General features: G+C 35.2%; 3 protein-coding genes across 3 annotated transcripts in view; 1 reads left to right on the forward strand and 2 right to left on the reverse strand.

Annotated features, from left to right (window-relative positions):
• LOC132061535 (calcium-transporting ATPase 4, plasma membrane-type) overlaps positions 1–9,109 on the forward strand; it is a 47,498-nt gene extending 38,389 nt beyond the window's left edge. The window contains exons 2-8 of the mRNA XM_059454330.1: positions 4,736–4,790; positions 4,894–6,869; positions 6,960–7,143; positions 7,561–7,604; positions 7,708–7,879; positions 8,121–8,419; positions 8,807–9,109. Of these exons, the coding sequence (XP_059310313.1) occupies positions 4,766–4,790; positions 4,894–6,869; positions 6,960–7,143; positions 7,561–7,604; positions 7,708–7,879; positions 8,121–8,419; positions 8,807–9,109 (3,003 nt within the window). The 5' untranslated portion in view covers positions 4,736–4,765. The remainder of the gene's footprint in view (positions 1–4,735; positions 4,791–4,893; positions 6,870–6,959; positions 7,144–7,560; positions 7,605–7,707; positions 7,880–8,120; positions 8,420–8,806) is intronic.
• A 1,612-nt stretch (positions 9,110–10,721) lies between these two features.
• On the reverse strand, positions 10,722–11,096 carry LOC132061536 (E3 ubiquitin-protein ligase MPSR1-like). The gene has a single exon (XM_059454331.1). The coding sequence runs from the start codon at positions 11,094–11,096 to the stop codon at positions 10,722–10,724; it is 375 nt and encodes a 124-aa protein (XP_059310314.1).
• A 2,940-nt stretch (positions 11,097–14,036) lies between these two features.
• Positions 14,037–17,942, reverse strand: LOC132060040 (UDP-URONIC ACID TRANSPORTER 1-like). The gene is made up of 4 exons (XM_059452897.1): positions 17,332–17,942; positions 15,742–15,845; positions 14,882–15,110; positions 14,037–14,268 (listed from the first exon to the last, which is right to left on the reverse strand). Exons 1-4 carry the CDS (start codon positions 17,782–17,784, stop codon positions 14,122–14,124), a joined length of 933 nt encoding a protein of 310 aa, XP_059308880.1. The 5' UTR covers positions 17,785–17,942; the 3' UTR covers positions 14,037–14,121.
• Positions 17,943–18,404: the final 462 nt, after the last annotated feature.

Here is an 18,404-nt window from a genome sequence, read left to right on the forward strand (position 1 = left end):
AAGGACGAGGTTTTTTTTTTTTTTTTTTTTGTCAACGAACTTCTTCTTAGAAATTATACAATGCATGTTATTTTTAATACAATAAATCAAACAGCCAGTAAAAAATAATACCAGAATAATTAATCCCAGCATAACTAATTCTACCATAACTTGTCTTCAAACCAAAATTAGATATTGTTGCTACTTGCTACAACATAAATACAGCTCAATAATACTTTGGTACCTTGTGCCTAAATATATGTACATTTATAGGAAAATATTGAAAATTGTTCTGAAAATGTTAAACTCTCTCCTACTCTATAAATTTCATCCTTTTTATGTCCAAAAATAAATTTACAATATTTTGACCCAATTTTTTTTTATCAAGGTCCTTAGCAAACAACTGTAGCTTTTATTTGTCAAAAAGTTGGCTTTTTTCTACAATAAATAAGATCAGTGCGAATATATGGTAGAAGATCACATGAGATCCACCATCAGTGGTGCTTCAGCACTTCCCCATTTGATACTCTTGTTATATTTTCTTTTCCTACGATGACATTTTCTTGTTTGACTTTACGGATACGATAAGTTAGAAAAAATCTTAGCCCTTTTTTTCGGTTTGTTTCTTTGCTGGACCATCATCCAACTGGCTTAATACAGAGGACCATGTTGTTCAAATAAATAGAGACAACATTATGGATCTTTCATGCGGGAAAAATATGTATCAGATTAGAATTAAGCATATAAATAATATTTTGTAAACTTTATTTTATTCTGGATCCATCATTTACCCCATCTCCACATGGTGTCTTAATTCCCATAACTATTTGTAAAACCTCCACAATTTGTCTAAGCTTATTAAAAAATTACATTTATGAGAAAATTGATAGAAAACATTAGTGTCAGTTAGAAACCAGATCTGGTTAGATAATGAACAAATTAAATGTATAATTGTCTTAATTAATGGTTTAGTACAGACATTTTCTAGCTTTATGATGTATAATATAATAGATGGTACAACTATTCAAACCAGATGGCGAGCAAGTCATACACCATATTTATTTATTGACAAACTATTTAGTGCTTTATTAATAGGGACGTTATAACAGATTTCCTGCTACAACTGTTATTTGCAATGAATTTTTAGAGGATTTAAGGCCCCAGCAAGACGCCAGTTGTGGATTACTATATAATTTATAGTTTAGACCCAAAAATAAGTGACCCAACCTCTACGATATTTTAATATCTATATACCTGCCTATGTTGGGTAGCGTTTCTGGTGCTATGGGCTGCCTAAAACAGGATAACGCATTGGTAGTTTGTGGGGACCATACAGAGAATCTACAAAATCACAGTAGTTCAGTGAAAAGATAAGTGAATTTATTACTCCTCCATTACAATTTAGTCCTCTTACTTTTTTTTTTTTAGTCCGTTTAACTAAGAATATATATTTTTTTTTTTAACAACTTTTTAATTTCAACTTTCTACGCGATATGTTTAATACTACAAGATTAAATGATATTTTGGTAAATTTTACATAACTTTAGTTAACACTACAAGATTTAAAAGTCTTTTTTATCTTTTTTAAACTCCGTGCTAAATCAAAATCAGATAAACAAATTGAAATAGAGGGAGTATTTTATTTATTTTTTGGGGTTCCTTTCTTTGGGTTCGGTTATGTCATTTGCCAGCAGAATATGTTCTGTTGAGGATAAGGGTCTCTTTCATATTTTACCTTGGCTGTTTGCTTTCATGAGCTCATGCTTTCTTTTTCTATTAAAGTTTGTGGTCAAAGTATTCCTTAATGTCAATTGTTATTAAATTAGCTTGACAACTGCTTAGTAGTAAGCATCTACAGTGGGTCAGCAACGAAATTTCCTTGAAATTTCCTTATGACATTGACATTTCTTCTAGGATATAACTAGATAGTAGTATATAGGAAGTGTAGTGTCGCGTAGCAAAATGCTCAACTGCTGAGCAGATTAGTACAAGAGAAGTTTGTTTTTATGTGGAGAGGCACATGCTTTATAATAAGCTGCTTTCTGAGCATTTTCTGAAAAATGGATTTTTTGGATTTTAAAATTGGGACAGTAGTAAGGAATACGAGGTAGTTAATGTAGTGCCAAAAAGGCTACTCCATTCGGTCCATTTTACTGGTCATGTTTTTTGTTATTTGCACGTCTCTTAAGAAACTATTAACTGAAAGGATAATTTAACTAAATTATCCTTATTATTTAATACTACCCTTGTTTTACCACATTAACCTTTTCTTCCCAACTAAATTATCCTTATTATTTAATACTACCCTTGTTTTACCACATTAACCTTTTCTTCCCTTGTTTTACCACATTAACCTTTTCTTCCCATTTATTGAGTAAGGGTAAAGGTGGAACCTAAGGAGTAATTCATTTATATCTTGATTTTTTAAAGAGATAATAGTTAAAAACACACCTCAAGTATCACATTTTTTTGAGTTTTATACCTGAACTATTACGTGTGGGAGTTTTTTTACCTAAACTATCACAGCCGGTTTACAAAACACACCTCAACTATCAGTTGTTCACCTTTTCTACCCGAACGTTCACCAACTAATCTGCAAAACACACCTCATTAAAAGTGAACAAAGGTGTGTTTTGCAAACTAGTCGGTGATAGCTTATGTAGGAAAAGTGAACGACTGATAGGTGAGGTATATTTGCAAACTAGTTGTGATAGTTTAGGTAGGAAATTCTCACACCTAATAGTTCAGGTAGGAAACTCAAAAAAAGGTGATACTAGAGGTGTGTTTTTGATCCTTTTAACTCTTTTCTAAAATGACAACTACTTTGAACCATCTATTTTTAGTGAGGATGACAACTAGAATGGACCGGAGGGAGTAATAAACACGTAGTCAACAGAGAAATTTCTGTGAAACTTCCTTTTGGTTTTCTAAAATAACAACTATTTTAGACCATCTATTTTCAGTGAGGACGACAACTAAAATGGATCGGAGGGAGTAATAAACACGTAGTCGGCAGAGAAATTTCCATGAAACTTCCTTTGTGACATTGACATTTCTTCCAGGTCAATTGATTAGTACACAGAAGTACAGAAGGGGACGGGTGACATGAAAAAAGATATCTTTTGTGTTTTGTCGTTGATCATAACATAGGGTAGTCTGTCCCATCTCAACATCTTTGTTTGTCCCACCTAGAAGTGTTTTGTTTGTTTTCCCTTATCTTTGGTTGCCACGTGGAACATCAAATCCTAATAAAAATTCCCGCTTCTTGTATATTCTTGTTGTCTTGACTCTAAATAGTTGACATGTATCATATTCCTTGCCTGGATTATTTTGCTTGTCGACCATCTAATCAAATTTTTGCAACTTTGGGTTTATCTTCTTTAATAATTCAATGTCTCAAAGCCGTTCAAGAACACAAGGAAAGACAAACAGGAAACCTCTTGCAGGAAAAATTGCTCGCTTCTATGCCATGCATCCCAAAAAATGCTAAAACCATGAAAGAATGCCCCTGTTCCTTAAGCTTGATGAGCGAAACTAGAAATAGGTTAAGATATCGGGGACAGTCACGTATTAAAAATGCACAGTAGGTAACATGTGAATGATATATACTTTGAATAAAATGCTCAACAAAGTACATGTTATATCTATTAAAGTTCATGCTTCATGCTTTTTGTACATTATACAAAACCTTTGCATTCAAAGCTACTACACCATCCTGCAATGAGACAGAACAAAAAAAAAAAAAACGGTTGGCACAAAGGGAAATCAAATAATTATGCTCATCGCAGTAATGTTTAATCAACATAGCAAAGCTAAAAAGGTCTTTTTTACTTGGAAAGAATTGAAAGAGAAGAAAAAAAGATTTATTCAATCTAGGTGATGATTTCCATATAAATTGCTGTTTCAGATCTTTGACATAGTCCCATGCTGGCAACAACCAGATCCCTTAGACAGTCTGCTCACTGAAAGATGATGTTTTTCTTCCCTCACATAATATAAACTTATGCTAGTGACTTTGTCCTATTTATCTGCAATCATACGACTATCAGGCTGCTATAGTTAATTTATTGTTTACCTTTTGATTTGTCAGTTCAAGAAGCATTAGTATCTAATCATAAAGTGTTATATTGGGTTAATTATCTAGTTGTCACCTATGCCATGTTCATTTACAAAACCAAAACTATTTGCTAAATAAAATCTAGTTTATTTTTGGCACTGTGCAGTCTATTATGACACCAGCAATGGCTGTTGTTAGGTATTTTTCTTGTTACCTGCATACAGTGTTTTAACTCAATCTTGAATTTAAAAGGGGAGTTAGTTGAATCGTCATTTGATTAATTGTAGAAATTGAGAACTCGAATCATTTGGCTGCTCAAACACTGTAATCGAGTTCCCTAATCAGAGCCATCTGTGACGATACTAGGAGTGAGGGCGCCCAAGGGTGTGGCCTAGTGGTCGGTGAAGAGGGTTGAGAACCATAAGGTCTCAGGTTCAATTCCCAGCAGAGACAAAAATTCTAAGTGATTTCTGTCTATCTGTCCTAGCCTTGTGGACAGAGTTACGTGATACCTGTTGTTGGTGGGAGGTGAGAGGTATCCCGTGGAATTAGTCGAGGTGCGCAAATGCTGGCTCGGACACCACGGTTATCAAAAAAAAAAAAACTATGGAGGAGTGAGGACTGTGTTGCTAACTAATGTAACTTATATAATCTTGTATACTGAGTCAAGCTACACTTTTTACCACATGCAATTTCCAGGAAAAGATTCGAGTTGGTTTCATCGCTTATATGGCAGCACTCAAGTTCATTGATGGTATAATTTGCTCAATCTTGAGTTTTCCTTTAGACTCATTAAAACATATAGGTCCGCCAGCTTCTTTCTCCTTTTTCTCATTTCATTTTATATTTCTTTACAGCTGGTGATCTTGGTAAGCCATCAGACCAGGTCAGGGATGATATAGGGGCTGAACTGGCAAAAGACTTGCCGGAAGAAGCTCGAGAAGCTGGTTTTGGAATTAACCCAGATAAACTTGCATCTATAGTAGGTTCCTATGATATAAAAACCTTAAAGAAACTTGGAGGTGTTGAAGGGCTTGCAGGTGAGTTGAGAGTCTCATCAAATGAAGGAGTCAAATCGAGTGATGTACCTGTCAGACAAAATATATACGGATCAAACAAATTTACCGAAAAACCGTTTAGAAGTTTTTGGAGATTTGTGTGGGATGCTCTACATGATTTAACTCTCATCATCCTAATAGTTTGTGCTATTGTTTCCATCGGTGTGGGACTTGCTACTGAAGGGTGGCCAAAAGGAACATATGATGGCTTAGGAATTCTACTCAGCATAGTATTGGTAGTCATGGTTACTGCAATTAGTGACTATAGGCAGTCGTTGCAGTTCAGAGATTTGGATAAGGAGAAGAAAAAGATATCTATCCAGGTCACGAGAGATGGATCAAGGCAGAAGGTTTCCATTTATGAGTTGGTGGTTGGTGATGTAGTTCATTTATCTATTGGAGATCTGGTTCCAGCTGATGGAATATTCATATCAGGATATTGCTTGCTAATTGATCAATCGAGCTTGTCTGGTGAGAGCGTACCAGTAAGCATATCTGAAAAAAGACCTTTTCTTCTATCGGGAACCAAAGTACAAGACGGTTCAGCTAAGATGCTAGTGACAACTGTTGGTATGCGAACTGAATGGGGTAAACTGATGGAAACTCTTAGTGAGGGAGGAGAAGATGAGACTCCTCTGCAAGTTAAACTGAATGGTGTTGCCACTATTATTGGAAAGATAGGACTGGGATTTGCTGTGGTGACTTTCCTTGTGTTAATAGTCAGATTTCTGGTGGATAAAGCTACTCACCATCAATTCACCAAATGGTCTTCCAGTGATGCATTAACTCTTCTGAATTACTTTGCCACAGCCGTAACTATAATCGTTGTTGCAGTTCCAGAAGGACTACCTCTGGCTGTCACATTAAGCCTTGCTTTTGCAATGAAAAAGTTAATGAACAATAAAGCATTGGTGAGGCATCTTTCTGCTTGTGAGACAATGGGTTCAGCTACATGCATCTGCACTGATAAGACAGGAACACTAACAACAAACTGTATGGTAGTAGATAAAATATGGATTTGTGGAAAGGCTAAAAAGGTAGAAAATGGTGGAGGTGCAGATGCAATAACAGATTTATCAGAAAATGCACTGGACTTTCTATTGCAGGCAATATTTCATAATACAGCAGCTGAGGTGGTTAAAGACAAGGATGGAAAGAAATCTGTTCTGGGTACACCCACAGAATCTGCAATATTAGATTATGGATTACTTCTTGGTGATATTGATGAGAAAAAAAGGGATTGTAAATTGCTGAAGGTTGAACCTTTCAATTCAGCAAAGAAAAGAATGTCAGTGCTTGTTGCTCTTCCTGATAGCAATACCCGTGCTTTCTGCAAGGGTGCATCTGAGATAGTCTTAAAAATGTGTGACAGGTTTATTGATTCTAATGGTGAAATTGTTGATATGTCAAAAGACCAGGTTACAAACATCACGGATGTCATTAATGAGTTTGCTTGTGAAGCCTTGCGTACTCTTTGCTTGGCTTTCAAGGACATTGAAGATGGTTCTCAAGTAAATAATATCCCTGAAAGTGGCTATACATTGGTTGCAGTTGTTGGAATCAAGGATCCAGTTCGCCCTGGGGTTAAAGAAGCAGTTGAATCTTGTTTAGCTGCTGGAATTACTGTAAGGATGGTCACAGGGGACAATATTAATACAGCCAAAGCCATTGCTAAAGAATGTGGTATACTAACTGCTGATGGTTTGGCCATTGAAGGCCCAGAATTCCGCAACAAAAGTCCTGAAGAAATGAGGCAAATAATTCCTAGAATTCAGGTGTGCTTTTGATTGCTTTATCTCATCCTTGTAGATCCTTGTGGCTTGAATACATTTTGCTGAAAAATGTTCTTTATATACTGAATGCAGGTTATGGCTCGATCATCCCCTATGGACAAGCATGTGCTGGTAAAGAATTTGAGAGGCATGTTTAAAGAAGTTGTTGCAGTTACTGGTGATGGCACAAATGATGCCCCTGCCTTGCATGAGTCAGATATTGGACTTGCTATGGGTATAGCAGGAACAGAGGTTTGTAAATTTTCTCCTACACTAGGTTGATATGGTCATATACACCATTTTCTTCTTGCAGGCTCCAATTGGCATTTTTTGTTTTTGTTTTTTCAGTTCTCATTTATATGGGCACAAGCATGCCACAAAATTTTCTTACCAACTGCAGTCTTCGTTATAGTCTATATTTTAAATATTTGTGATACATAACTACCTCATCAATGCTTGAAGTTGCCCGCTTGAATATTCCTTTGCAGCTTTCTTTTCAATTTCATATCTTCAAAATTTTAGGCTTAAAAATTTTAACACTTCACTCAGAAGACTTCAACTTCCAACATATAAGTAGAACCCACTTTTTTCGTGTATGTGTGAGTTTAGTCGACATTTGCGAGGGAAATTCTACAAATTGTCCCTACAACTTTTTGCATATTTGTTTCTCTTGAAAAATTTTACATGTTTGTAGCATTAATATCCATTCAATTCCAGCATGAACTATTCAAAAGTTATGTATATATTTTATTTTATCATGGTCTTTTGTTAGATTTGGAATTAGTAGATATTGCATTTTAAGCTGTTTCTAATCTTCACTTTTCTCAAAATAACATTACAGGTTGCAAAAGAAAGTGCTGACATTATAGTGCTTGACGACAACTTTAGCACAATTGTTAATGTGGCGAAATGGGGCCGTTCTGTATATATAAACATTCAAAAATTCGTGCAATTCCAGTTGACTGTCAATGTTGTGGCTCTGATGATCAATTTTATTTCTGCATGTGCCTCAGGTATTCATTGCTTTGAATGAGTTCATTCAATTTTCTGCTAGTGATCTGTGCATCAAAGAATCAACACTCAGACTCTCTCACATAGAGAGATAGAGAGAGAGAGAGAGAGAGAGAGAGAGACAGAGAGAGAGAGAGGGAAGAATTCATTAATCATTATAACAATCGTTATAAAAAAAGTTAATCGTTACAACAATGGGAGTATTAGACTGATGATACTTATCTGCTGGGAAAAAACTTTCAGGATCTGCTCCTCTTACTGCTGTACAGCTGCTCTGGGTCAACCTTATCATGGATACTTTAGGTGCACTGGCATTGGCCACTGAACCACCTCATGATGGACTAATGAGTAGGCCTCCTGTTGGAAGGGATGTGAGTTTCATTACAAAGACAATGTGGAGAAATATAATAGGACACAGTATCTACCAGCTGGCTGTACTCTTAGTGTTCAACTTCGCGGGGAAGCAGATTTTGGGACTTGAAGGTTCAGATGCTACAACCGTTCTGAATACTTTCATTTTTAACACCTTTGTGTTTTGTCAGGTATGCATTTTCAATTCAGTTTATTATCCTAGCTAGCCAGATTTTGTGTTGTGCACTTTATCAATGTACCTGGAAACAGCCTCCCTACCTAAGGCAGGGAAATCACAGACATTCTTACCCTCTCTCCAGACCCCACGTTGTGGGATTCACTGGGTATGTTGTTGTTGTTGTTGTTGCTTTATCAATGTACCGGTATCAGTTTTTTTAAGTTCATTCTTTTTTATTCATTACTAGTATAACAAAAACCCAATGTAGAAGGCATGAACAGATTCCGTGTTTAACATTCGTTAAACCTAACCAAAAATTAGACAGATTGGATTTGCATTCTCTTTTCTGAAGGGCCTTCACTGACCGGCTGATTGGCGCTTTCTTGATTATCCCATACAGGTCTTCAATGAAATAAACAGCCGTGACATGGAGAAGATAAATATTTTCCGTGGCATTTTTGGCAGCTGGGTTTTCATAGGCGTCATGCTTTCTACCGTTATTTTCCAAGTTGTCATTGTCGAGTTCTTAGGCACTTTTGCCAGCACCACACCCCTTAGCTGGCAACTATGGCTGATCAGTGTCTTAATTGGCGCTGCAAGCTTGGTCGTAGCTGTTATTGTGAAGTTGATCCCAGTCGAAAAGGAGACTCCTAAGCACCATGATGGTTATGATCTGCTCCCAAGTGGTCCAGAACTTGCCTAGGAGTGAGGTAATCAAACGCACAAAGGAAAGTGCTTGGAAAAGGATTGTTTGCTTCGTCCATTTTCGAATGCTACGAGGCCTTTTGAGGTAAGAAGGAAACAAAACAAATGGAAAGAAAATACAAAATAAAGACTAAAAAACAGCTAATTTCACCATCTAACCTCCGGGTTCCACTTGAAATTTCTTCGTGGATTCTTGTCTCTCTTTGTGAACAGGTGCTTGAGAAGTATTTGAGATTTCGTTACTTGTTTGATGGAAAAACTTATTTTCTTTCTTTTTGGTTTGTGAAGAAAATATTCATGAGAAGACCAGCTTTTGAAACTTTCGCTTTGGTTACTGAATGCTCTGGAAGTGTTTATAGGCAGGATTGCAGGAACAATTGAAATCTGATATATTACTTGTTATACCACTTGAGGTTCTTTTTTTTTTTTTTTTTTTTAAAGTTTTTTTTTTTTTTTTTGTTTGTTTGTTAGTATCCCTATTCCCATTGCATTATGCTCACTAAAGGGGAAAGTGCTTTCTATTGGAATTTCCTCCAATCCCAGGGCTCTAATAACTTGAGGTTCAATTATGGTTGTAATGCATTTTCTTCGTTTACCTATTGATGTCCTTTTTGGGCGAACCACACGGTATCCGAAACTTATTGGAAATACTGATGTGGATTCGCGCCGAGTAGGCTTATAACAGAGTAAAGCGCTCCTTATTGAATTGTCTTCATTATCATAAATCGAACCCCAGATATCTAATTGGTTGAGATATTTCAATCTCCATTTCCGGTTGATGTTAATCACTTAATCTAAGCTCTTTAGGTGCTTGTAGGGCTGAGAGCCTCATATGAAAAATCTCATTTTTTTTTTCTCTTTTAAGAAATGAAAAAGCGTTTTTCTGCGTAGAGATTTCAAAATTTTACATGTTATCTTCACATCCGCGTATTTGTTTTCCCACCAAAAAATTGGATTAAAAATCTTCTAAGTAGCGCCTATTTTCTCAATGTAAAAGTAGTCAGCTTAAGAACACTCGAACTGATCACTTGCGTCGACTCAAAAAGAATATTATCTAATTATCCTTTTAATGATCAGTCTCAAAACGAAGTACAAAATTTAACATGTAACCCTTAAGTTTTCCTCAAATTAGCATTTAATATTAGTTTTTACTTTCGGGATATCGATCATAAGACGATCAAGCAAGATCTTTGTGAGTTACTAAAACATGATTAGAGAAGATTCATATAACTAATCTGGCATCGAGACACACCTTCTTCTAAATAGAGTATAAGAAGGTAAATTTTATACTTAACCGTAATGTTCCTGAGAGAGACATTTTATGTGAAACAGAACATAACTAAAGTAACTCGTCAAATCAAAATATCAAAACAATCTTTTATTAAAAAACACTAAAAACAACTTAGAGCTTTATTTATTCTGCATAACAAAGGAATTTCAAACAATCATGTCAAATATTGTTTCCTACCACTATTTTTACATATGTTCATCTCAAAAGATTAGCTAAAACTGTTTTTTTGGTACTAGAGTGTTCTTGCATACACCCGACTCTAAAAGCACAAACTAATAAGAGGTAAAATTTAATTGTTTGTTTGTTCGATCATCGGTTCTTAGTCCATGGGCATCTCAAAGCGACAAATAGGACAATAATGGCTTGTCTCTAACCACTTGGTGATACACTCTCCATGAAACATATGAGAATAAGGCATGCTAAGTATCTCATGATCAGGCTCCTTCTTCACAAGCTCTTCTAGACACACCATACATTCGTCCTTGTTATTTTCTTCATCAATCTCCGTCTTCTTCAACAACTCCATGGATGACTTACTAGCTAGCACCATACCATATTGTGATGATAACTCTTCTTCCGGAAACAAAATCCTTGCATCAGAAACATGGTGGCATACCAATTTTACATCCACAGATAATTCCAACGCTCCACGATGACCCTTGTTAGACTCAGCGATGCTATGCACCTGCCTCATTGTACTTTCCACTATAGAGTCACGTTGATCTTGATATGCGACGTTCCAATTCCCAATCAATTTTGAAATTTCAAGGTAGAATCTGTCGTAGGACATGACAACTGAAGAGGTAAGATAGATATGATTCGATAGGATTTCCTCTTTCACTTTTCTACGGTAAAGTGCTTGTGGCTGTGTTAAGTTATATGAAGATGGTATATACCACATATCATGTCGAATGCGTAAGGAAGATCTAATGTTTAAAAGGGGTAAAGAAGAAGAAGAAGATGGTTGAGCATTCTTGGGTGATTGTTTTTGTGAGAGTTGGTTAACGAAGCATGATAAGCCAAACAAGTAACTGTAGTTTCTCATATTGGAAGATAGTGTAGTAGGTTTACTTTGGAAATATATTTAATGTGCTCCATTCTTGATTAATTTATAGGAGTACTAGCTTGAGGAAGAAATTCTTGTCCAAGTATGATATGGATTGGATATTTACCAATTTAGAAACCTAATTTGATATGAATGGGTTTATAACCCGTTTCCAAGATGGATTGGAGTATTGCAGTTTCACCGTTTTGTCCAACATATATATGATTATCTCGTTAACTAACATTTTCTAGACTATGGTTGCCAATGATGCAAATTACCTCTACAAAGCTAATACAATGTGCTTGTGGTATAAAAGTTACTGTGAAAGAATTTAATGAGGTGAATTGCCTTTCATATGGTGGTGATACGTGATCGAAAGCATTTTTTTTTTTTCGTCTAATTAATGTTGCTTTGATTTGGAACTTCATGAAAATGTGGGAGAAATATCTGTAGAGTCTAAACTTGATTAGGATTAGAAGTTCGTGCAAATTCAAAATAGGTAAAATTTTAAATAGTACTCCCTCCGGATCAAAAAGAGTGTCAATTTAGCCATTTGCACACCCTTTAAGAAAATATATAATTTGCCTAAACTGCCCCTAATTAAATAGGTATTGAGATTTGATTACATAACACTTAATAGGGGCAAATCCGGAAAGACAAGGTTAATTCTTCCTTCATTTGATAAGTGAACACTCTTTTTGACCCAAGAAAAAAAAGTTTAAGTGGACACTCTTTTTGATCCGGAGGGAGTACAATTTTGTCCAACATGAAAGTATTCTTTAAGGACAATTTAGCTTTTAAAGGACATAAAAATCATATTTAAAAGATATTTTGGTCAACCAACATTTATTTTCATGCTTTTATAATAATAATAATAATAATAAAGTTAAAATATAGATATAGATTTTTAATGTCTGGTACTCTTATCTTATGATGTCTTAGTTAATTGTGTGCTTGCTTCAAAATTGGCCAAAAAATAAACATCATCAACTATAAATTGTTTTGATAACACCTTCAATAAAATCCTCTTAAACTATGTCTTTCAACATCAAATAAAAAAATCAATGTGCTATACTTCATCATTATTTAAATTCTATGAGCAACATTATCCAGAAATTGCTAAACTTAAACCACTTTAATCTTGTACCAAAAAGAAAATAGAACTAGGAGGGTTTGGCTAAAACATGTGTTTTATGTTTTTTTTGAAAAAGACATTCCGATCAATTATTAATCAAATCAAAGTTGAGTACATCATGAATCATAGAAGGGGATCTAGTATCCACTCCATAGCAGCAGAAATAGAACCCGAAGCTCGAGCTAACAGATGGCACACTGGTTCGTTGATCTTTTGACAAAAGACAAAGAAATAGAAGTAAAGTCACACATGAGTGCTTTAATCATCAATAATAACATCAAAATAAGAGTGGTTGCCGTAAGATTTCTCCAACTCTTGTTTAACCAAAAGGTTGTCAATCTTCACAATAATAGGTGTTAGATGTAAAGTGATCCTTTAGCTAGCTTATGCTTACTAAAAGGTTTTCTCATTTATCTTTTTTTTTTTTTTGGGTTAAATATATACGACTGGTATATATTATATATCTACAACAACGTTAGATTCTATGGCATTGGAGCCATTAAGTTGTCCAAAAATATCACCCTCATGAGGTTTTCTCATTTATCACCTTTAGTGCAGATGGTTAAAAGTTGGAAATAAAAAGAGCATTTATTAAGAATTCTGCGAAGTATTTTTTTTAGAAAAGAAAAGAGAGATTCAGCCCTATGATATTTGGGCTTGTGCTAGGAAAAAGGTGGGTAGTCGTGGATTTAGACAATTGAAGAGTGACTATGGAAGTTATTAACTAGAGTTGGGGCTTTTATATCTTACTATATCTAAAAAATGATACGTATTTTACATTTACATTGTTGCTATCAAAGGTCAAAAGATCAAGTTAAATGATAGGGCCATTAGAGCTTGTTTGGTGGTAAGAATGCAACGTATGATATGTCTATTAGGTGCGTCACAGGTTCAAACTCTGTCACATGCAAAATCCTGATATTTAAGTGAAAAAGGACAGAGAAGACTCTTTATTCACCAAATTTTAAATCGTATACCATTAACCTTCAGGTTTCTCGGTTATTAAAAACAACAAAAGAAAAAAAAAAGTGTTAATAGGTAGTGTTACAATCTAAAAGTTAGTTAACATGTAAAGAAAACATCTTCAAAGTTCGTTCAATCTTTTAAGCATAAATGCTGGCCTAACAATCTCCCGATCAACAGAAAATTTCGTGACAAACGGGCAAATAAACATAGCACAACTGCAAAAAGATAGTATCAAATAAGACATTAAATTAATTAAATCACTTTAATGTAACTAGGGATCCCATGTAACTAACATCAGAGTCAGATACAAATGCATACATCCTCTTATCTGGACCTAAAGAATAATAATGATGAATCGGAACAATTCCCTGGCTCAACTACTAGAACCAACGTATGCATCGTCTAAACAACGATTTTAGCGGCTGTCCCTTTTCTATTTCCTCTCTATGTGCTACAATCTACAAGATAGCACTCGAATCTGTTTTGTCTTAAAAGTCTACAATATGTCTCTAAACTTCAAGAAAACAAAAGTATGGGGCTTCATCGGAGAAGAAACAAAGGCCGAATGTCAGCTCATTTGTATCTTCTTTTGGCTTCTCCGTAAGCAACAACCCCCATCACGGTCATTGTATAGCCCGCGATTCCAATAATAGTTACAGGGTTTCGGAAAAGAAGTATCGATATTACAACAGCCACAGCACCTTTTGCATTTCCTAGGACCTACAGAAGTTGAAAGAGAATGAAGATGTTCGGGATGAGTCAAAAGCAATGGATACCACAATATAATGTGATAATGATGTGAAATTGCATGAATATTTCTGAGAAAAAATTAACTTGTCGTACTAGAACTATCAGAAAATTAATTTGTTCTGACCTGATATTAAACTACTATTATATTGTATATGTATCATTGTACTAAATATATATCCATATATATGCGTAAGTAATAAAGTTCACCAAATAATTGTAGCTGCTATTAACAAAACAAAAAAGTAGTACATCTTGGTGTCTTGTCATATATATTTGTCAAGTAAAGTGTGTCATATTCATTTGTCAGATATGTTGCTCGGACTCTTCAAAAATGCCAACGGCTAGGTGCCGGATCCTCCAAAACTCGTGCATTTTTGGACGATCCGACAGGGGTGCAACAACATTTTTAGAGAGTCCGAGCAACATGGTTTGTCATATACATTTATCATGTTACCATGTATTCTCTTTTACATTTTAAACAAGAGGACTAAATAAACTTCGGTGTGGTCTGTTTAGCATTGAATGAGATTGTATTACTTATGGGACGAACGAGGGGGAGCAGATGGAGAAGTAGAGAGTAAACCTGGAGTGTCAGTGCACTGGTATGCTTTGTCACCAAGAAGTTCAATAAATTGGCTCCATACGCCATTGCAGAATTGACCAAAATAAGTAGGCCGAGGTATCTATGTTCTGTGGCAAGTGTCGCGGTGACATCCAGCACATTGGGCTCCATTACGAGTGTCGCAGGCAACAAAACTAGAACGGCAATTGGTGACATGTAAAGCAGCAAGTTCATGGAGTTCAACTTTTCCCTGGAAAGAAAAGGCGAGTTAGCAAGAGCTGGTAAGAAGTATCAGTGAAACAAATGAAGGTGATATAACTTCATCAACCAAATACACATGCCTAAATATTTTAACGCCTGAGACAACTGGTTATTTATGGAGCAGAAGATGAATCCAAATCTATAATCAGATATGAATACCAAAATCTGTATTCTCTTTAATCCCATCCTTTTTTTTTTTTCCTGACAACCGAGAAATTCCCGAGGGCCAGTGGCGCACGGTTCGAAACTGGCGGATAATGGGCCCGCCCCTCTACCCTTCTCCACTTAAATTGCCAGGCTTTTGTTCAGCCTAACTTTATCAACAAATACACACTGCGTACCGCACACTTACCATAATTGTTAAAAAATTGACAAAACTTGACGAAGCTAAAGTACCAGAAGACTAAAAAAGTGGAAAAAGTTAAATTGCTGGATTATATTTGTAGTATTATCAACCAACCCAATCGGCAACATAACAGAATGTGTAGTACTGAAACAAGGAAATGACATATACGAGAAGGAAAATGAATGCGACCTGTCATCATACACTGTCTAATCCTTGTAATTCTATTCTGAAAGAGCCACATTGGCACAGATGTTCAGAAAAGCAAAGTACTTACCCTTCAGAGGAAAGCAGGACGCCCTGAAGTACAGACTTAAACGCTCTAGCAGCAGTTGCACCTATGCACATAATGAATCCATAAAGGTGGAAGCTAGGCTCGCCCTGTCATCAATCGACATACTTGTCAGTACATTAGAAAAATCTGATAATTTGCTAATAAAGAGGCATGTTAAGTAGTTTCCAAATTTTATAATCACAAAAGCAGTTGAAATTTTTTCTACTTCCATGATAAGTAAAGACTTGGAAGATCGAATCAACACTTTACCATTAGGGATAAAATTGGACCAGCATATAAAGCAGAGAAAGTACTTGTGTGCGGCCATTATAGTGAAGCAATATTTCATTTCGTCCCTTGTGGGCATATGTTTGGACGACTAGCTGTTCAAACTATATTTGCCGCTTCAGAAAGCTAACATTTCTTTAACCAGTGCTAGAGCAGAATGAAGCTAACTTAACTTACTCTCTGTAGATTTCTAAATAAGTGGCACGTTTTAAGCTTTTTCTATTGGTAAATATTCTTGCCAATCGCCATAGTAAGCAGATTTACAACCAATTTGTGCAGTTTAATCTATCACGTGGAGAAGTATTTTGTTCTTCCAAGTATCTGAAGAATATAATTTGGATCTAGTAACAACTCTAATTACCGAGAATGCTGTGATTGTCGTGCTCTGTAAGGGGATGAGTTTTTTCAGTAAGCAGTACGAAAGAGGTAAAGAAACCTAGACATTACCTTGTGGACACAGAGAAGTGTTTGATTACATTCATGCTTACTCTATAGTAAACTTAAAACCTATTATCTATCACTTTTCACATCAAATAAAATCTTAATTTTTCACCTCAAAGGCTTAGAATCTCTGAATTTCTCAATAGCATATTCATCACACACTGACTATATGGATTGTCACCTTTCACATACCATGAACAAGAACAGAAGTTCCACTCCTAGTCAACTTCTTTGATAACTTGTACAAACTTCTTCAACCAAAAAGTAGCATTTTGTTCAAAAAGGAATAATCTTTATCACAATTGAAGAAATTTCTTAACCAAAAAAAAAAAAAAAAATTCTTATTCCAAAGAAAAATAATCAAATAACCATAATAAAAAAGAATTTGAAAATGAAGAATTCATAAGCATAATCAAAGTTGCAAAATGCACCCAATATAACTGCTACAGATTCTCAGATCTAACAAGTTTACATTACCACCTAGTGTTGTGATGGAATAAATAGGATCCGTCCACTCTGAATAAGAGGTCCCGGGTTCGAGTACTGAGTATGGAAAAAATCCTGTTAAGGATTCCCACTTTTAAATGGGACTTATGCGGGCACCATACGAATTACTCGGGCCCCAATGCTGGTACCAAAAAGACAATTTTAAAACAAGCAAAATTTAACCTTCAAAGATTTTTTCCAAATATTAAACAAACTATATATTTCTCAAGATCCCAAAAAGGCTCATAATTAGATGTCTCTTTCTCCCAAAAACTAAATAAAAACAGATCAAATCAAAGAAAGCACAAAACTAACACAAAGATTAACACTTGATCCAAGACAAAGATTAAAAAGAAAAACACAAATTTGTAAACATACCCCACTTGCAATCACAACACCAGCAACAACAGGAACAAGACAACCATATGTAAGCCAAGCTTCCCTCTTCATGGTAATGACATAAGCAAACAATGCAGTGAAAAAGGGTGTTGTAGCACCCACAGCTTGATTAAATGAAACAGGTAAATACCTTAAGGAAATATTACCACCAACAACAGAACCACAAAAGACAATACTAAGTGTCGAAATTCTAAAAAATTGGGATCTTGATTTGATCCTTTGAAAAGGAACAATCTTTAAGAAAACAATGGAGACATAACTAAGAACAGCACAAGCTGTCATATGACACATAGTAAGGAAGATTGGGAAACTGAAACCATAATTGGAAAGTAAAAGTTTGTTAAGGAGAAGGACACCAATGTTTGATGAGTACCAAAAGATTATGAGTGATGTAATGAAAAGAGCTTGTTTTTCTGATTGTGTTGTGGACATGGTGGTAATGGCCTAATGGGGTTGATGGGTTGTTGTTGGATTTTGGATTAAGGAAGAGGGATAGTTTCATTTATGGAAGCTTTTTTGATGTGGGAACAATGTGTGTGATTCTTGATTTGGTGGCATAATTCAATGTGTTTCTAAAGGTGGGTGGCTTTGGTTTTGCACTTCAACTTCAAAAATAGTTGATCCAATGTACAGCTTGAATTTATCTTCAGGCTAAAAAATCACTTCTGATTATCTTGTAGGTCGATTATATCATTACATGCAACTACATTGCTGAGTAGCGTCATCATAACTATCCTCAAAATTATTTCTGCCAAATAATTTTTTACTCACTAAATATTTCTCAAACTGACCTAATTTTTTTTTCCGGCAAAATAATAATAAATCAATTTTCCAAAAAAAATTTAAAAATAATTAAGATATTATTTTTCTAAAAAAAAAATTGGTCGGATTGGGTTATTTTTGAAGTGAAAAAATTATTTGAGGGTAAAGTCAATTTGAAGGCCAGGATGACAAAGACGTAAGCAATATTGCAGATAATCGAATTTACAAGATAACCCAGAAGGTATAATTAATTATGTTATAACGATGGTATTTAATGAACTATTTTTGAG

Source organism: Lycium ferocissimum, chromosome 6 (genome assembly GCF_029784015.1).
Source record: "Lycium ferocissimum isolate CSIRO_LF1 chromosome 6, AGI_CSIRO_Lferr_CH_V1, whole genome shotgun sequence".
Lineage (NCBI taxonomy): Eukaryota > Viridiplantae > Streptophyta > Magnoliopsida > Solanales > Solanaceae > Lycium > Lycium ferocissimum.

Excerpts from the sequence above, each read along its gene's own strand:
- LOC132061536 (XM_059454331.1), bottom strand. The coding sequence starts at position 11,096 with ATGAGGCAGGTGCATAGCATCGCTGAGTCTAACAAGGGTCATCGTGGA.
- LOC132060040 (XM_059452897.1), bottom strand. The coding sequence starts at position 17,784 with ATGTCCACAACACAATCAGAAAAACAAGCTCTTTTCATTACATCACTC. Across the intron at positions 15,111-15,741 it reads GTCCTGCTTTCCTCTGAAGG|GGAAAAGTTGAACTCCATGA; the intron begins GTAAGTACTTTG and ends TTTTCTTTCCAG. Across the intron at positions 14,269-14,881 it reads CCAGTGCACTGACACTCCAG|GTCCTAGGAAATGCAAAAGG; the intron begins GTTTACTCTCTA and ends CAACTTCTGTAG.